The 16,094-nt window shown below is 38.8% G+C and overlaps 1 protein-coding gene across 3 annotated transcripts in view; it reads right to left on the bottom strand.

Moving 5' to 3' along the window:
* DNAJB4 (DnaJ heat shock protein family (Hsp40) member B4) overlaps positions 1–15,961 on the bottom strand; it is a 24,494-nt gene extending 8,533 nt beyond the window's left edge. Inside the window, exons 1-2 of one of the 3 annotated variants that reach the window (XM_080915850.1) lie at positions 15,676–15,961; positions 1,058–1,299 (exon numbers count right to left, since the gene is read on the bottom strand). In XM_080915850.1, the coding sequence (XP_080771976.1) occupies positions 1,058–1,268 (211 nt within the window). In that variant the 5' untranslated portion in view covers positions 1,269–1,299; positions 15,676–15,961. Of the gene's footprint in view, positions 1–1,057; positions 1,485–15,675 lie in introns of those variants that run through there. The other 2 variants (XM_080915851.1, XM_080915849.1) reach the window with 2 other exon arrangements.
* Between the last annotated feature and the right edge of the window lie 133 nt (positions 15,962–16,094).

Raw genomic sequence — 16,094 nt, forward strand, 5'->3', positions numbered from 1 at the left:
AAAGAGACGTTTCTGTAGCCACCAAGACATTAAGACATTAGGGAAGAGTAATGCAAAGGACTTTAGTCCCTGCTTTAACCCCAGAGCTCATGTGAACTAATGCATGGTTGTTGCTGCTGCTGCTGACCATTTCAAACTCCTACTTTATGGTCACATCCATGGACATTCATGGAGATGCTAGACAAACCTGGGTTCAGATTCAGAAGGGCAAAAGGAGACCCTTACAGGCTACTGAGCTCACTGAATTCTGATCTCAGAAGGCAAGAAAACAGTATGGCTGAGGGAAGGGGGGATGCCCTGCTTCCTCCTCACTCAGATAGCAAACTTCCCAAAAGAGTAGTTAACTAAAACAAGAATTAGTCATTGTTCCAACTAGGTGGCCATGTTAGGTTAGAGAGACAGACAGACAGACAGAGACAGATCGATCTTGTTCTCCTGGCACAATATGAACTGTTTACAATTAAGCTAAAAACTTGTTTTGGTATTTTATGACATCAGAGAAATTCTTTCCTCTCTAGGCAGATTGCCAAAAACAACTAAACGCTAAATGCCTGTGCCTTCTGCTTCTACGACACACCACTCCTTGCTCAATTTCAACCAGCGTCGCTCCAAAAGGGCAAAAAAAACTTCTTGTTTTTTTAAATAAAATATAAATTGCCCAGAATGTGAGTTGCCAATCTTAAGATTTTAAATGACTGAAGATTCTATTAATTCTGGCAGAAAAATCATTAAAAAACAAAACAGGTTGCATAAGACTTTTAAACAATTCACTCACAGGCATGGGAATTTAAGGTTTCTTTTAAAATATAAAATGTTAAAACCATAAGACTAACCGTAGAATATGAACGATACAATATTCTAAGAAAAAAACCCACAAAGACAAGCATGACAGTTCATTCATAGCTCGTTCAAATAATCAAGGATTAGACCATTTTTAACCTGTTATTTTTCTTTTTATTTTCGTATGTCTGACTATGTAATTTAATGATCACCAGAAGGCTGAAGACAAAAAGGTAAGATTCAGAGAGAGCCAAAGGAACAGAAATATGAAGCTTACCTTCTTCACCAAACTGATCATATATTTCTCTCTTTTTAGGATCACTCAGTACTTCATAAGCTTCTGCGACCTCTTTAAATTTTTCCTCTGCTTGAGGAGATTTGTTCTTGTCCGGATGAAATTTGAGGGCTTGTTTTCGGTAAGCCTTTTTAATATCTTCATCTGTAGCTCCTTTTTCAATTCCCAAAATGTGATAATAGTCTTTCCCCATTTCGAATGCCTTGAAATGAACTTAGATTTCCCTTTGTAAAAGAAAACAGCGTCCCCAGGCTTAGCAGCACAATGATTCTGAGAAAATAAAGCAAGCTGGGTATCTTACAAGTTAAAGCAAATCAGCGATTCGGCTCAGCTGTCCGGAGGCAGCAGGCAGCGTCTCTATTTAATTCCTTCCCCAGCAGCTCACTTGCAGATAAATATACACCACACGGGAGACGGCCTCTGCTAGACCCTCCCACTTCAACTACGTGTCTCTGTACTTTCTAGAACAGCAAATGCTACAGGACGTCACTTTCCCAGCGGCCTCTAGGCAAAGTACCGAGCTGTGTCTCTCCTCCTCCATGATTAACTATTGCCTTTCCTTCTTTGTGGCTGTTCCCTTTTATTTCCTATGGATTTAGCAAACCTGCACAGAATGCCGTAACTACATTTACTCCATTAGAGGTAAAAAAGGCAACAAATGATTACAGCCTTTAGGCACACATGTTAAACTGATGATACAGGAAGAAAAGCCTGAACTTACTGTAGGTATTCTAACTTCAATTTCAAGTTACCTAGCTGTACAATGTGCAGAACTAAAATATGAGCTGTTTACATTTAAAATCTTCAAACGATTTGGGTTCTTTTCAAAATTCCTGGGGTCTATCGATTTGAACAGTGAGGGAGTCACTATATAAAATGTCACATGGTTAAAAAGGCTGATAGTACATTGAAAAGCAGTATTTTTTAACATAAACAGGTGGCTTAACGATTTTAACAGGTTTTTTTGGTAATATTTAATAATCCATTACTTAAAAGCTCACTGCCTGCATTCATTACCACAAGGGTCTTTCCTCATATGACAGGGAATGTAGGGGAGACAGGATCAAATTACAACATGCTTACTTCAGTACAAAGGCCACCCGGCCTGACCTAAGATCGGGATAAACTACTTAAGAGAGAGAGTTGGGTAATAAGTACTTTTAAAACACATTTCCCCTAATTTTAAGTATTTACTTATTGATATTTTTTTAAACATGAGGGAAATTCTCTTTTTAGTATTCCCTTATACTACTAGTATATTTCGTTTTAATCCCTTATTACTATTTGTTGTAATTTTTAAAGTTTAAATCACTTTACATTTATATGCTATTTGATGCTTTCTTTCTTTCAAAATGTATCTTGAATAAATAAATATTTTGAATGTAAATAACTCATCTTTTATCTTTTATGTGGGTTTTCAATTTCAACGGGCTGGTTTTGTGTTAACTTGACACAAGCTAGAGTTATCACAGAGAAAGGAGCCTCAGTTGAGGAAATGTCTCCATGAGATCCAGCTGTAAGGCATTTTCTCAATTAGTGACCAAGGGTAAGAGGGCCCAGCCCATTGTGGGTGGTGCCATCCCTGGGCTGGTAGACCTGGGTTCTATGAGAAAGCAGGCTGAGCAAGACAAGGGAAGCAAGTCAGTAAGTAACATCCCTCCATGGCCTCTGCATCAGCTCCTGCTTCCTGACCTGCTTGAGTTCCAGTCCTGACTTCCTTTGGTAATGAACAGCAATATGGAAGTGTAATCTGAAAAAACCCTTTGCTCCCTAACTTGCTTCTTGGTTGTAATGTTTGTGCAGGAATAGAAACCCTAAAACACAATGTTATTTCAAAAATGTTTCCATTTCTAGGTGAGTATTGAAACTCAAGGCCTTGGGCACAGTTACTAGTCAAGTCCTCCACTCCTGAAATCCAGCCACCATTTTTGATATGATATTGCAAAGATGGATTACTAAGACCATGTCCAAAGAAATGTACTCAGTTCATATATTTCACTGTACTCAGTTTCATTGTATTTAAAAGCCTTCAGTGTCTGGAAATGGGGGTGGGGGCAGTGCCGCTAAAAGGCAAAGGCAATGACACACATGCTAAGAATATGCCGAAAGCTCCACAGCCCCAAGGAACAGAACCTTCTGCGTGCCAACACTTGATGACAAGGCACTTCTGAAGGCTTCTCACAAACTCCCACCCACACTTTACCTTCTACAGCCACACAGCTTTTGAGCTAGTTTCATATTCTTTAGTCTATCAATAAATATCAGTATCAAAACATTTTTTTCAAATTTCATGTTCCAAAGAACATGAAAGACATAAACATCAAAAGTCACCATGAGACTGCTGCTTTGAAAGTGCACATGCCGTCGAGTTCACTAATAAATATCTACCTGCTGATACAGCTGTGTGGGTATAGATATGAGACTATGAAGAGAAGAAAAACTACAATTAGCAAATTTAATTGCATTTAGAAATTATATTTTGCTATTAACTAGCAAGATGCCATGAAGCTATAATCCTCTTTTTACTTTACATATCTAGCCTGCTGTATCATGCCGTAGTTCAGGACTCAAAAAAGCATGAATTTTTTTTCATGAATATCAAAAGGCTTAAATATGATTATTTTAATCAATGTCAACAGCAACACAGTTTTTGTGCTTTATTTTAATGACATGTGGGCCAGAGGTAATTAAAATTTTGAAAATATTTATTTTGTTCTTAGCACTTTAATCAAACTTCCTTACTTATTATGCTTTAATAACTACAGAAATGAGTTGTACAGAAGATAGCACTTAAACCCCAACACCTAGAAGTAGAATATATCATTCAACTGACTCCATCTTTTTCTAATTTGGTTTTCATTTCTACATAACCAAAAAAAAAAAAAAAAAAAAAATCTTAGCTGTTGTGATGGCTCACACCGAAATCTCAGCACTCAAGGACTCTGAGGCAGATGAAGGTCAGTGTAAGTCACACAGTGAGCTCAAGGTCAGCCTGAGCTATGTAAGAAAACCCTGTCCTTCAAGTACCGAGAGGACACAGAGACATGAGCTGACTTAGAGAACTATTCAGAAAAGATCAATCTTAAAATGAGGTCATATAAAAGGCTCAAGCAGGAGAATGGCAAGTTTTAGGCCAGTCTAGGCTACAGAGAAAGACCCTGTCTCCATTAATTATTAAATTAATCTCAAATACTTGAGAACAAATTAGTATTTTACTGATGTGCTTGGAGTTTCTCATATAATTCATTTATCAGACAATCATGACCTCTAGTTCCCTACACTTCCCACCCAAAGATTAGGAATGTTTAGCCTCTTTTGCTGTGTGTTCCTAGTGCTTCTGACAGTTGACTGTCTAACGTCAAATCTGAGTAGTCCAGTGAGTGATCACTAAGTCTGTCAAGGTAGCAGGTATGGCAGTACACTGTAATCTAGAACTTGGCTGCCTGAGCTTTAATATTACCTGGGATATAAAATGGGTTGCAAACAATCATGGACCACATGGCAAAACTATAGCAAAGAAAGAACAGAGAAGAGAAAGACAGAGGGAGAGAAGAAGGGAAGGAGGGTTTTAAGGGGTGGGTGGACAAAAGTGTAGCTCTCACTGAGTGGTAAAATGTATGTCTGTCACATGTCAGACCTTAGGTTTAATCCCCAGGGAACAGAAAGGAAGAGGAAGGAAGGAAATCCAGTGTGGGACTAAGGAACATTTAAACAACCATTTAAAGTACTTGTTACAAGCAGATTCTGGAGTCAAGCTGTAATGGTTTAAATATGCTTAGCCCAAGGAGTGGTACTACTAGGAGGTGTGGCCTTGTTGGAGTAGAGGTGTCACTGTAGGCATGGGTTTAAGACCTTCATCCTAGCTGTCTGGAAGACAGTATTCTGCTAACAGCCTTCAAATGAAGATGTAGAACTCTCAGTTCCTCCTGCACCGTGCCTGCCTGGATGCTGCCATTCTCCCATCTTGATAATAATGGACTGACCCTCTGAACCTGTGAGCCGGCCTCAATTAAATGTTGTCCTTATGAGAGTTGCCTTGGTCATGGTGTCTGCTCACAACAGTAAAACCTTAACTAAGACATAAGACTTTCTGGATTAGAATTCTGGTAATGCTACTCACCAATTGTGTGACCTGAGATCTACACTGTCTCTCAGTGTCCTTATCTGTCAGTGGGGTTAGTATCAATTTTGTAGGACTGCCAAGAGGATTAAATATACTATGCACTGTATTTAAATATCACTGAGGCCATGAAGATTAGTGTCAGATACTTTTTATGATTTTTATCATATGAAATTCAACAACTTTCTTTCAGAGAGCAATCGTGTAACACTCTTATTTATGAAGCCACACACATGGAGCTGAAGAGACAGCCCTACAGTTGGGAGCACTGACTGCTCTTCCAGAGAGAGGTTCCAAGTTCATTTCCCAGCAACCACATGGTGGCTCACAACCATCTGTGGTGGGAACCCATGCCCTCTTCTGGTGTGTCTGAGGAGAGCTACAGTATGCTCACACAGATAAAATAAATAAATCTTAAACACACACACACACACACACACACACACACACAAATGCAAACAAAGCTATGTTTGGTTCTTTGCAAATATTCCTGTTTAATATATGCTATTAACAAACCTGGCTTCTATTAATCCCAGCACTTGAGAAGCAGAGGCAGATGGATCTCTGTGAATTAGAGGCCAGACTGATCTAAAAAGTGAGTTCCAAGACAGCCCAGGTTGTTGCATAGAGAAAGCCCATCTCAAAACAAACAAACAAAAATAAAAAAAAAACAAAACAAAGCAAAACAGCAAAACAAAAAAAAAGCTACAAATATCCCAAGAATAAAAACATAAGTATGTGTGTATTTATACTCTTGGCTTCTAATACCACCTAAACAGGTAAAACTGCTCTAGAGTTAAACTTGAAAGATTATTATTAATCCAGGTGTGCTAGTGTAAACCTTTAATTCCAGCAGAGGCAGGAGAATTTCTGTGAACTGAAGACCAGCCTAGTGTACACAGTGAATTCCAGGACATCTAGGGCTATGTGGTTAGATCCTGTCTTAATGGCCCCTCACAAACAAACAAACAAAACCCCCACAAAAATAAAAATACTAAAATGTATGACATATACATAAAAATTTTATACTATTTTAAGCTGTACAAACTATTTTCCTATCAGTGATAGCTTGCTGATAAAGTTTCTATTTACTCTGGATTTCAGTTTGCAAAAACACACTTACCAAAACAAATTAGTAACTGTCAGACTGACCTCAAAGGACTCACACACCCCTCATGTTATTATGCCATAGCCACAGTTCCTTCAGACTTTCATGTCTGAATATCCCACTTTTCTTAACTAAGAAGCTCTTCTAAGCTTTCCTAATAATAGCAATTATATACTAGCTGTTTGAAAAAATATTTTTGTATGCTCTCTGATATGTATGCATATATGTGCACACGTTTGGTATTTAAGCAAAAGAAATTTTCATAAACTGTCTCTATAATTATGGTCTAATAGTGAGCTGTGGTATTCTTTTGCAAGTTTTTTGCTTTATTCTTATTTTGAAACAGTCTTCACTATACAGTGACCTCATCGCCCTGCTTCAGCCTCCTGAATGTTAGAATCACAGGCAGGGAGAAGCCAAGAGACCCAGCAGCTGTGACAGCCATGTCTAAACAAATATTGTTCCAGTGTTAGCATAAAGTGAAGGACATTGGTCTGTGTCTGTTCTACTATTCTTCCTATTTTGGATGTGTCTAGATTATTCTAAGAAATCAAACTACTAGTCATTAAATAATGGCCATATCTTACTTGTATGTATTAGATTTTCCTTAAAAGCTTGCAAACACTAAGAGAACTTTAAGTTAGGAACTCAGACCTCAAATTTCTAACCCAATGGAAAAGCTTCAGACTTTCATGATGGCTAAAATATCAATAACTTTTATCATGGTTTTTAACTGCAGCTTTATTTTAAAGGAAAACTTAATTTTAAGGAGATTTTTAAAAGCAGTCAGCTTACAACAGCTTTAACTATAGCATCAGGAGATCTGACATCCTCTTCTGCATTCTTCAGGAATGGACACACAGGTGGCACCCCACCACACACACAAATAAGTAAAATATAAATCTTATTTTTTTAAGTGACTTTAAGATGACTTTGTGGGTACAAGCACGTACTGCCAAACCTGAAAACTTGTATCAGTCCCTAGAACCCACATGACAGAACTGAATCCTGTAAGCTGTTCTCTGACAAACACATGGTGGCACACACATACCCACACATGCACATAAAAACAAATGCTTACTTATTTATTTTTTAAAGAAATGTGGTGCTCAAGCAGGTGGGGTCAAGGACACCTATGGAAGACCTACAGAGTCAAATAGCTTGGACCCGTGGGGGCTCACAGAGACTGAACCAGCAACCAAAAAGCATGCAGGGGCTGGACTTAGGTCCCCTACACATTTGAAGCAGATGAGCAACTTGGTCTTCATTAGACAGACCCTAATAATTAGAGTCGGGTCTGTCTTGGCCTCTGCTGCCCATCACTAGATGTCCTTCACCCTAGCTGGACTGCACAGGCTAGAACCCAAGGGGAAGGGGAGGGGGAACGGGAGGAGGGTTTGTGAGCGTGGGACTGGGAGGGAGGAAGGAGGAGCTGCCATAGGGAGTAAGGTGAACAGATAGATTAATCTGTCACGGGGCTTGTGTAGCATAGAAGCTCTAACTGCTACCCTCATTGCTGAAAAAGACAGCTAATTCTGTTCAATTGTTTGGTCATTCAAATATTAAATGACAGTTTTAAAATCTGTGAAATTTATTTTTTAGTTTTCTTAGCAAAGTAAAGTGATTTTTAGAAAAGTTTTATTTTTTTAATTAAGATTTTTTTAAATATTTATTTTATTTTATATATGTGAGTACACTGTAGCTGTCTCCAGACACACCAGAAGAGGGCATCTGATCCCATTACAGATGGTTGTGAGCCACCATGTGGTTGCTGGGATTTGAACTCAAGACTTTTGGAAGAGCAGTCAGTGCTCTTAACTGCTGAGCCATCTCTCCAACTCGAAGTTTTATTAGTTCTCAACTTTTATATCTACCTTGAAGTATAACAAAATATACACTTAAACTGATTTAATTATCTTCAAAAAAGATATAAGGTAAAAATTTTAAAAATTAAAGAACAAGTCTTTTTAAATAGGGTAAAAGTAAAATTGCTTTAAGAAGCTGGTTAAAAGGACCAGTCAGGTGTGGAGCACACACCTTTAATCCCAGAGCACTGATTCTGAGGCCAGCATCATCTATACAGTATGTTCTAGGACAGCCAACACCATGTAGATACAAAAAATTTCCTAGAGTTATTGCAAAATACTAATCAGAAATATTTTGTGCTTCAAAACTTTCTTGAATGGAGATAAATTCATTTTTTACTTTGGGGAAGTATAGAACTAATTTATTCATACTATAATATTTAAATGTTTCCAAGTAACTATTAGGCCTTTTTTATTACTCTCTTTTATAGGAAGTCACCCAAAGTCTAATAGGAACTCCAAAACAAAAAGAAAGCTAGCTAGTATACTTTCGAGCATCCTGTGATCTACTCTATAGTGTTCTATAGGCTGGGAGAATCTTGGTGGGTAAGGTGGTGTGAAGATCCCCAGCATTCACATAAAAGCCAAGTGGCACGTGTATGTAAGCCCAATGCTGAGGAATGTGGAGGGGCTTCAGAGACAGTACATTCTGGGAGACTGATTGCTAGCCAGCTAGTCTGGCAGAAATGCCTAGTCCTAGCTAAAGGTTCAGAGACACTGTCTTTAAAAATAAGGTTGAGGGGGCTGGAGACATCGCTCAGTGGTTAAGAGCACTGACTGCTCTTCCAGAGGTCCTGAGTTCAAATCCCAGCACCACATGGTGGCTCACAGCCATCTGTAATGGGATCTGATGCCCTCTTCTGGTGTGTCTGAAGACAGCTACAGTGTACTCACATACATAAAATAAATAAATATATCTTTAAAAAAATAAGTTTGAGAGTGATAGAGGAAGGCATTCAACATTTACCTCTGGCACACACACATATACATATATACATACGTATTCTCAAGACTAACTTATGAGGCCAAAAGAAATGATATTTCTAGACTAAATGTGTCTTGATTATAATATAATACTGGTGTGTGTTTATAACGCTATGTTAAAAAAAATCACTGGGACATGTAATCAGCATAGGAGACACTTTCCATGTTTTGGGGGCTAACCTGTGGAAATCAGTGTGTACCCATACTTACACAGCACCTCATCCTCATGTGACTGCTGTAGCAGACAGAGCAGGGCTAGTGAGTCCCAATTACCAGTTTTCAAATTCAGCCTGTGACCTTAAGTCTCACACGCATCATCTCACATACATACTTGGGAAAGTCTCTCAGGAGACTATAAATCCATTTTCAGTCATAAAAAGCATTTCATATCATTAGTTTAAAAAAAGATGACAGGATCAAAAGTAGTGGTAATAGTTGTATTAACATATGCTCAAAGGTTAGGGATTTTAGCTCTGTGGATGAGCACTTGTTTGGCAAGAACAAGGCCCTGGGTTCAGTCAGTTTGGGGCAAGGTAGAGTTGGGTTTGGGAAGAGACAAAATCACAGGCAAAGCAAAATAAACCAAAACCAATGTAACTATACATGCTCAAACAAGGGATACACACATGATGTTCAAAGTAAATTAACACTAAGAAACAAGTGGGCATGGTTTTAACTTTCTTCAATTATAGAGGATTTTTTCCTCATAAACAAGTAGAAAAAAAATTAACTGGCTGGAGTACACTTTAATCCCAGCATTCTAGAGGCAGAGGCAGATGAATCTTTGTGAGTTCAAAGGTAACCTTCGATACAAAGGGAAACCCTATCTTGAAAAACTAGATGGTGGGCTGGGGGGATGGTGTAGCTTCTAAGACAAGTGGTTACAGCACAAGGAAAGAAACATCACGGAAGGCGAGGCGGGTAGAGAACACGGGGCTTCCCCACGAAGCATGAGGCTCTTGGCCGACATGTTTAGCTCACTATTTTCGGCTATAAAATGTTTCATTATGTCAGTTACCAAATTTTACTACAAATCACATCCCATCCATGCAGACATAATCAGACTGATGCTACTAAGGAGACTTAACCACAGTTCAAAAGCTTACTGACAGCTACCAGAAGCATTATGATATTTACAAAAGTGAGCAAACCTATCCTATAGTATTCACCAGCTGCTGTAAAACTGGATGAGTAGTTTGATAATAAAAAAAATTAAACATGCAGTCTTCTTGTTAACTGGAATAAGTCAACATATGGATACAACACATACGATATACCACTGGATTAGATCATTGTCTGCCTTGTGAAGGATAAAGAGAATAGAAGACACACAGCCACTGGCCCACACTCTCCACTGTAAATACATAAGAGACTTCCTGCCTATATTCCTCTCACTAGATGGTGGTAGAAAGTTGGATCTAGGGCTGATTGCCGGTAATGCTTAAAAGATGTACTGACTGGACATTAATAGAAAATGTTTGCTGACTCCCATGATATACAAGATATTCCTCATAAAAGGGCTTTTAAAGATTTGTTTACTTTATATGAGTACAGTGTAACTGTCTTCAGACACACCAGAAGAGGACATCAGATCCAATTACTAGATGGTTGTGAGCCACCATGTGGTTGCTGGGAATAGAACTCAGGACCTTTTGAAGAGCAGTCAGTGCTGAGCCATCTCTCCAGCCCCCATAAAAGGATTTTTAAAAAGCACTAAACAAAAACAAACAAAAAACCCACTCTTTGCAAAATTCTTTTAAAATATACTTTACATTATAAACCCTCATGAAGTAAAAGTCAACATCTTTTTTCTGGACTAATGGTAAACATAAAATTCATAGACTGACTCTCAACCTGTCCATGCATACCAGCGGGGATATACAATATATACAGGGATACTTGGGGTGTAAGCTAACGGGTTCTCAAAAGGTAGTGTATGTGTTAGAAATGGCTGAGAAAGACTGCTTCATAATCATACTTCTTTGGTCAGTTTGATCATTTATACATAATCATCAATCCTGACCATAAATGACTTGCTGGCCAAATGCCTGTGGCAGATGCTGAGTTAGCAAATTCTGAATCATTTTTCCTAAGGGATATACAGGTTCTTGCCAGCCTCTTGTCATATTCTCATCAACCACTCCAACACATACCTTCTTTTATATGTGTATTCCTACTTAGAGATTCCTATTTTATATTGTTAATTTATCGACATTAACTCATAGCCAAAAGCAGGTTGCCAAAAACTCATGCCTGGATGAACTTACCTAACACGTATTTTCTTTATTAGGTTTATCATAGCTTCTTACACTTAGAAATATAGGCACTTCAGCATTGTGCTTGGGATCCACTTAATGGTGAAATTGATTTTTTAAAATCAACAAAAGTGCAAAAACAACAGCAAGAACAGCATACTAAATAAACCAAAAAGGATGGACTTACAGTAAATCGCTAACACAAGAATAGAAAAGACCTGCAGAAATGGCTCAAGTGTTCTGTAAGTCTGAGACCTGAGCCCAAATCCTCAAGCACTCACACAGAAGTGGCCAGCTGTGCACGTCTGCAATGACAATGCTATGGAACAGACATGGGCAGATCTCGCACACTCAGTGGCCAGGCAGTGAAGCTTCAAGCTCCAGGTTCAGTAAGAGGCCCTATCTCAAAATTAAGGAAAATAAGAAAAAGGAAAAAGAGAGAGAAAAAGGAAAGAACCTCATTTTAACCTCCAGCATGTGTTTGCAGACACAAGTAAATACATTTTTAAAGAATGCAAAGCCCTACTTGTTCAACTTGAAGCTGGTGCTACTCTGCATGTGTGCATCTTCAAATGACCCCAAACCATCTAGAAAATTGATCTGGGGTTTAAAAATAAATTTTGTGAAGTAGGCACATTCATAAATACAGAATTGACAAGAAATGAGGATTAACTACATAATGATGTATGGTCACAAAAAAAAAAAAAAAAAAAAGACAGAAAAGAAAAACAAAAAAGAGGCTTCAGAGCAACAGGACTACTGGAAACACCTGCACCAAATGGTATGCCTTTGACATGTTTGTTAATCTCTGCTTTGAGCCCTGGCCTCTGAGAGCTGTGCTGCTGTGGACCCTGGCTGAGGTTAGGCTCCTCCTACTCCACACTGGTCACTAGATATCAACTCTCTCCCTACATAAATGTATGCATTTCCCAAAGGGTGTCCCTCCCTTTTTCTTCCTCCCCCACCCCCGCCTTCCCTGCCTAAACAGGACCTTTACAAAACACATTGACAAACTTCTGTGAATGAATGAACAGCAATGGTTGACTACTGGACTTACAGTAAGATGTGGACGCTACAGAGACAGGATTTTTAAATACATTTTGCACAATTTTCCAACCAGCTAGATTTGCACGTTAGGAAGGGCATCAGATGTTGATTTCTGGGCTGAACAAAGGTGTGTACAAATGTTACTAATCAAAGAGAACTTAAGAATAAGACATTTGAAAGGAAAATCAAGTTCATTTCATAAATGCCTGACAACAACAGACACAGTTCCCTAAGAGCTGACACTTTATAGGGAATAGGATCATAAAGAACTAGAGCTTTTAGCACGCAGAGTTGGGCCAGCACTATAGGGTGCACTCAGTACCATCTGATCTAACAGGAAGTCTCCACTTGTGACTTGGTCAGGACTAAGCTATTTACTCAGGGTTAAAAACCAAGCCTTCTAATTGAGATGACTACAATGAACAATCCTGAAGTTACTCTACTTAGGAGTTAAGTGTTTGCTAGATGAATGACCTATTTGATCATTAGGCTTTTCCAATCCCAACCTTTTCATCCATTTTCTAATGCACTACAGACCTGGACTACTAGACTACTAGAAATAACTAGGTGAAAGGAAATGCAGGATGGACAGAGTGACTCACAGTTTCACTGTCATCTATGCACTAAGAGTATCCTTGCAAGGGTGGCATTTTTACTGTTTACTGAGACTGCCCAGAGTCCAGTGTCCAACTCTTTTATGGGACTGAAAATTTGAAGAATTACTGTATACCTACTATAGGTCAATCATCAAATCAATGTCAAGTTCAAGGTCAACCTGGGCCATACAAGATCCTGACTTGAAAAAAAGAAATAAAATGAAGACAAAGACTACATTTGATTCTGAAGAAGTATTTATATCCTTAGTTGCTACAACTAGAAATGACTGATAAATCACAGAAAAACAGTAACTTCAAAATCTTTTTGTAAAAAATTTAATTCCAGTTTTCTCTCAAGTACATTATCTCTTTAAATATATTTTCAATGAAATGAAACCACCAATTAATAAAAAACAATACAAAAGCATAATGAGACTCAGAAGGCAAGTTCCAGAATGATTATAAATAAAAATATTATAAAAAATAAAATTTTGCTAAAAATAAAACTGTTATCTCAAGTGAATCTTAAATTTCATATTCATTGATCTATACTTAAGGATTTCTCCAGTAAAGATCTTCAGTTTTCAAATGATCTTTTTTTCAAGAAGAAATATTATAAGGGTTGTCTTGATTACAAAAACAAGATCATTTGAGTTCTACACATTGAATATGTGAAACCACAGGCACCTAAATATTAAGACATGAACTTCTGGAAAAACGGGCCTTGTTTTAATTAGTTTTATGATCATTTCAAAATCCTCTCAAACTATTTAACTGTTCATTTAGAACTCAAATTTATGGCATTAAAAATATTCTTGTAAAACTCAGATTAAAAAACCCAGATTTATTTATATTCTGCCTCCTGAGCAATACAGCTAGAACTCATCTTTAAGAACCAAATGCTCAATTACTAGATGTTGAATAAATACGTAAAACATCAAGCGTGATCAAATTACATGTGTGGAAATATGAGATAGGTTTATAAATGATTTGAACATATTGTTTCCAAATACTCGGAACACATTAACTATGTGACTTTGATAACAGTTGTGGTAAACTATGGTTACGTTATCAGGACATAGCTTAGTAAGACGACTTGCTTGGCTAGGAGGCCCTGGTGTTGACTGAGGAAACATGGCTGGGGAAAAGGAGCTCTTTGGCATTTTAAGATTTTTGTTTATTTAAGTAGATAGTGAATCATGAATTAAGTGGCTTTGCCTCAAAAATGGTTTGGTGGTTCAGAGCTAATGGGGCAAGAAATACAGCTTTCATAGGATGGATTCCTTTGAGTTCAGGCTGGCTTGGTCTACATACTGAATTCCAGGAAAATCCAGGGCTACCCATGAGGCCTTATCTCAAACAAGGAACAAAAAAAACCCAAATTACCTTCTCTGTGTGTATGTTGAGACCTTCAGTCTCAGTCACTGGTTAAAATGCTGTTCTTTACCTTGTTCCAAAGTTATGCTGATTTTTTATTTAAAATTTTCGTATGTTCCCGTGTATAAATGCACATATGCACAGGCCAAAAGACACCGGGTATTGTGCTGTATCACTCTCTTGAGACATGTACTTAATCTACAGCTAGACTGGGTAGCTAAGCCCTAGTGATCCTGTCTCTGCCACTGGACAGACACAGAGTCAGGGGCCTTTCAATATTTAGAAAAAGCATAAATGATGACAACATGGTTAGAGAGGTAGTAAATAAAACTCTGAATTATTTTAGCCAGAGCATCTAATTAGTATACAAATCTAATTAATGAAATAAAACTACCAATTACTGGTGAGTAATACTATTTGCTGGGCAAACTTTCTCAAAATACGACTCAAATATTCTCATTAGCTAGTTTTCCTACATATTGCTATGATTAAATCTGTAGCCCAAAGCCTTTACTGTTTTTCTAAATCCATGAACATTCCTAGATACCTATGAACAGGTTAAAAAGACAAGCTGAGCTATAAAATGGCTAAGACAGAGGTGGTTTAAGAAAACCAGACTGTCTGTATTGGCAAGCACCTGACTTGGTAACTGATAGTAGGTCTCGAACAAGTGAGCACATTAGTTTCCTACTGTCAGGAGGCCAAAGGCATACATTTCTCTACGATTGGTGATAAGAAAACTGCTTCTGTGCTCGATTCGGCAGCACATATACTAAAATTGGAACGATTAGATACAGAGAAAACTGCTTCTTAGACTAAATGGGGGTGGGGTCATACGTTAGAACAGTCCATTTTAGTTCTTCCCTTCCTTTCTTAACTAAACTAGGGACAGAGGTAATTGTGACATACTTAGGTATAAATAGAATAGGACCCAAGAACCCTCACTCACCGTAGTAATAGCTAGCACGAGACTAGCATGGCTAAGACACGCTCAGAAACGATCTGGAGGAATGTGGTTATTGGCATACATATCAAATACTAGAAACTGCCTCCAAAACCATCTAGTCCAGAAATGAAAATCCAAAACAGTACTTTTATCTGATTACCCGGGGAGGGGGTGGGGAGTGGAGAAAACGTTGTCAAGCCAATTTGTGTCAAGAACGTGACATGTTCACTAGAACGGGCACTATAAGATTGGCCAGAGACACACAACGCTAGGTGTCTAAATACTGAATTTGCAACACTCACGTTTTTAAAGGACAAAGGACGGTCATATTTTCACCATCCGCTCGCCCACATTACTTTACATATAGACTCGGTAGGTAATCAGCTCGAGAACTAAGGGCCAGGTCTGAGCTCATCCCCGCTAGTGACCCGCCCGGCTGGAGGTCACAGGCGGCGGCAGCTCAGCGCCCCGGGGCATGCTGTGCTCCCGCCAGGCCGCAGACGGTTCCGCAGCGTCGCCGCGGACGCCCCGCGCGGCCCTCGGGCTCTGCGGCCTCCCGCTCGCGGGACACTGTTGCGTGACGTCCACGTCCCGCGACGTCAAACCCCTCACTACGGAAACACGGAAGGACACTAGCTCCCAGATCCGCGGGTGGCAAACGTCTCCGAAGGCTACAGCATCACTCGCCCAGGCCAGGGAACAATAGCCCGCGAGCGGGCGA

The sequence above is a fragment of the Micromys minutus genome (assembly GCF_963924665.1).
Source record: "Micromys minutus genome assembly, chromosome: 4".
In the NCBI taxonomy this organism is placed as follows: Eukaryota; Metazoa; Chordata; class Mammalia; order Rodentia; family Muridae; genus Micromys; species Micromys minutus.